Source organism: Anneissia japonica, unplaced genomic scaffold (genome assembly GCF_011630105.1).
Source record: "Anneissia japonica isolate Jap-2015-1 unplaced genomic scaffold, ASM1163010v1 scaffold3474_len973312_cov172, whole genome shotgun sequence".
Classification (NCBI taxonomy): domain Eukaryota; kingdom Metazoa; phylum Echinodermata; class Crinoidea; order Comatulida; family Comatulidae; genus Anneissia; species Anneissia japonica.
Genome location: NW_022747780.1, coordinates 15360 through 17615, shown reverse-complemented (window position 1 = coordinate 17615; position 2256 = coordinate 15360). Strand labels below are relative to the sequence as shown.

Sequence of the window (2256 nt, the reverse complement as noted above, 5' to 3'; positions counted from 1 at the left end):
TATATATATATATATATATATATATATATATATATATAGCGAAAGAAATTGATTGCCCACAGAGCCTGTTGAAATGCGCCTCATGGTATGTAATAATAATAGTAATAATAATAATAATAATAATAATAATAATAATAATAATAATAATAATAATAATAATAATAATAATAATAATAGTGTAGTTTTGCGGGTAGTTGTGGGTAGGAGATCGAAATTATTTCTTAATATGAGGAAGCCATAATGGTCAATAAAATACACATTTTTTATTAGTATTTGATAGTGTCTGGGTGTCGACTGATCATGACGAAATCGCCAGAATCTCGGAGGAATTCGGAGCTAGCGTTTTCCGACGAGGTGCTCATTCGGCAAGGGATAGTGCAAGTTCACTGGAAGGCATGCAAGAGTTCCTCGATTTTCACCCAGGTACGTTTTTATGTTAAGCCGGGCACTTACTGCGCCCAACGGCCGACGCGACGACGCGCGCAACGGATCATTTTTAATGAAGATCCTCCTCAGACTGCCAGCGACAACCAGCTCACAACCGGGAGCGAGGTTGGATTTTGTCGCAATGTGTGCACTGCTTTTAGTCGCAGAAACCAAGCTTAAACACGTGCGCATGGCTTAGTTCCAGTGGTGGCGCCAGGGTGGATATTTTTGCTCCCCCCCCCCCCCCCCCCCACGTCGGACAAGCCTGGACCCCCTGTCGTCTGACGAACGACTAGATCGCCAGATTAAAAAAAATAATAATAATTTGCCTATCCAAATAACGCTATTTTGATTGCCAATCCCTAATATTGTGGTCTAAAAGCACATTTAGGATCAAATTAAGCCATAAAAACTCGCCTTGGTTCGGACCTCTCCGTCGGACACTTCAGACCCCTTGTCGGCAAATTTCTGGCGCCACACCGCTGCTAATTTCATAGCTTGGTTTCCATACAATCGCTACATGCTATCGCCGACAACTTTCCATGATGCTGATTGGTCGGTCGATGGTTGGGGAGCCTTCTCGATGGCGTTGGGAACTGCTGCGCAGTACAACGATTGCAATGACAATGTAGCGATTTCAAGGAAACCATTCTTTAGACTCGTTGACGCATACACACACACACTCAAGGCTACTCTAGGCGTAGTCAGTGGCGGATCCAGGAACTTGAAATAGAGGGGGAACCAGCACTGAGGGTCAGGCCTGTAGGCCTACCACCTCAGCCCACCATGTCTGCTTGGTGGGGATGAGGTAAGAACATTTATGATTAAGGCACAGGAAATGGCACTCTCAGAATTTTGGCGTGACAGGTGTCTAAATTTTCTTTTTTTATCCATTGAAAAAAAAATGAACAATTTAATGGGGCCCGAGTCGGCTCGGCCCCCTTTGAATCCGCCACTGTGCTTCTTGCTTGTCTGACCCAATAAGCACACACACGCTTTGTCCCACACAAACACACGGTTTATGGCAACAATATCGAAGGGGTGGTCCTATTCTGATTGTTCAGTTGAAGGGCCTCGTTTGGCACGCGTAGTGTATAATGTATGACAAGCAGATCATGGATATAGCTGTTGATTCGTTAAACAAGGTGGACTTGAGTACATAATGAATTCTGATTATCGATCGATAATAGATGATAAACCACGAATTGCTCAATGATGTCTACGTGGCTGTATATTCAATGAACATTTTCCTCATTGTGCGATCCCTGTATTAATTTGAATTGTCGTTTATAAAGCTACATTTATAGTAGGCCTACACTAGACAGGATAACGACCCGAAAACGACATAACATCGCGTCTTTTATATTCTTCAACACTCGTTGTTTTGTCTCTATCGGTGGCGCCAACAAAAGAGCAGGCAGTCTGTTGCCTTGCCACAGAAAACTGTGAGCTCAGAATTCACAACCGAGATAGATGCCCTAAGAGAAAGAACAAGACACACCAGGCCCGTAGCCGGGGGGGGGGGGTTATGGTTCGGGCGAACCCCCCTTTTCTAGCGAACCCTACTGTTTTCTAGCGAACCCCCTCAAATTTTTGAATGAGTCCCACTCGGATGGAATGTCTGCTTTTAACTTACCCAGCATTAAATCAAAATTTAGCACCTAATTCATTATTTGGTTTTTAAATTGTAGCCTGCGATACAAGCCTACATTCATAGAATATCTCAGCTTCAGAAGTTCGGAGATTTAAATTGAACGCAACTCCGGCAAACCATGACTTTACGATAGCTCACATAAGGATGGCAAACATCGATAAAAACTTTCACTGGCC

General features: G+C 43.4%; 1 protein-coding gene across 1 annotated transcript in view; it reads left to right on the top strand.

The window, feature by feature from the left end:
- Positions 1-270: 270 nt before the first annotated feature.
- LOC117120616 (N-acylneuraminate cytidylyltransferase-like) overlaps positions 271-2256 on the top strand; it is a gene marked incomplete at its 5' end in the record, with an annotated part of 9564 nt that continues 7578 nt past the window's right edge. The window contains 1 exon segment of the mRNA XM_033265650.1: positions 271-423. Within this exon segment, the coding sequence (XP_033121541.1) occupies positions 271-423 (153 nt within the window).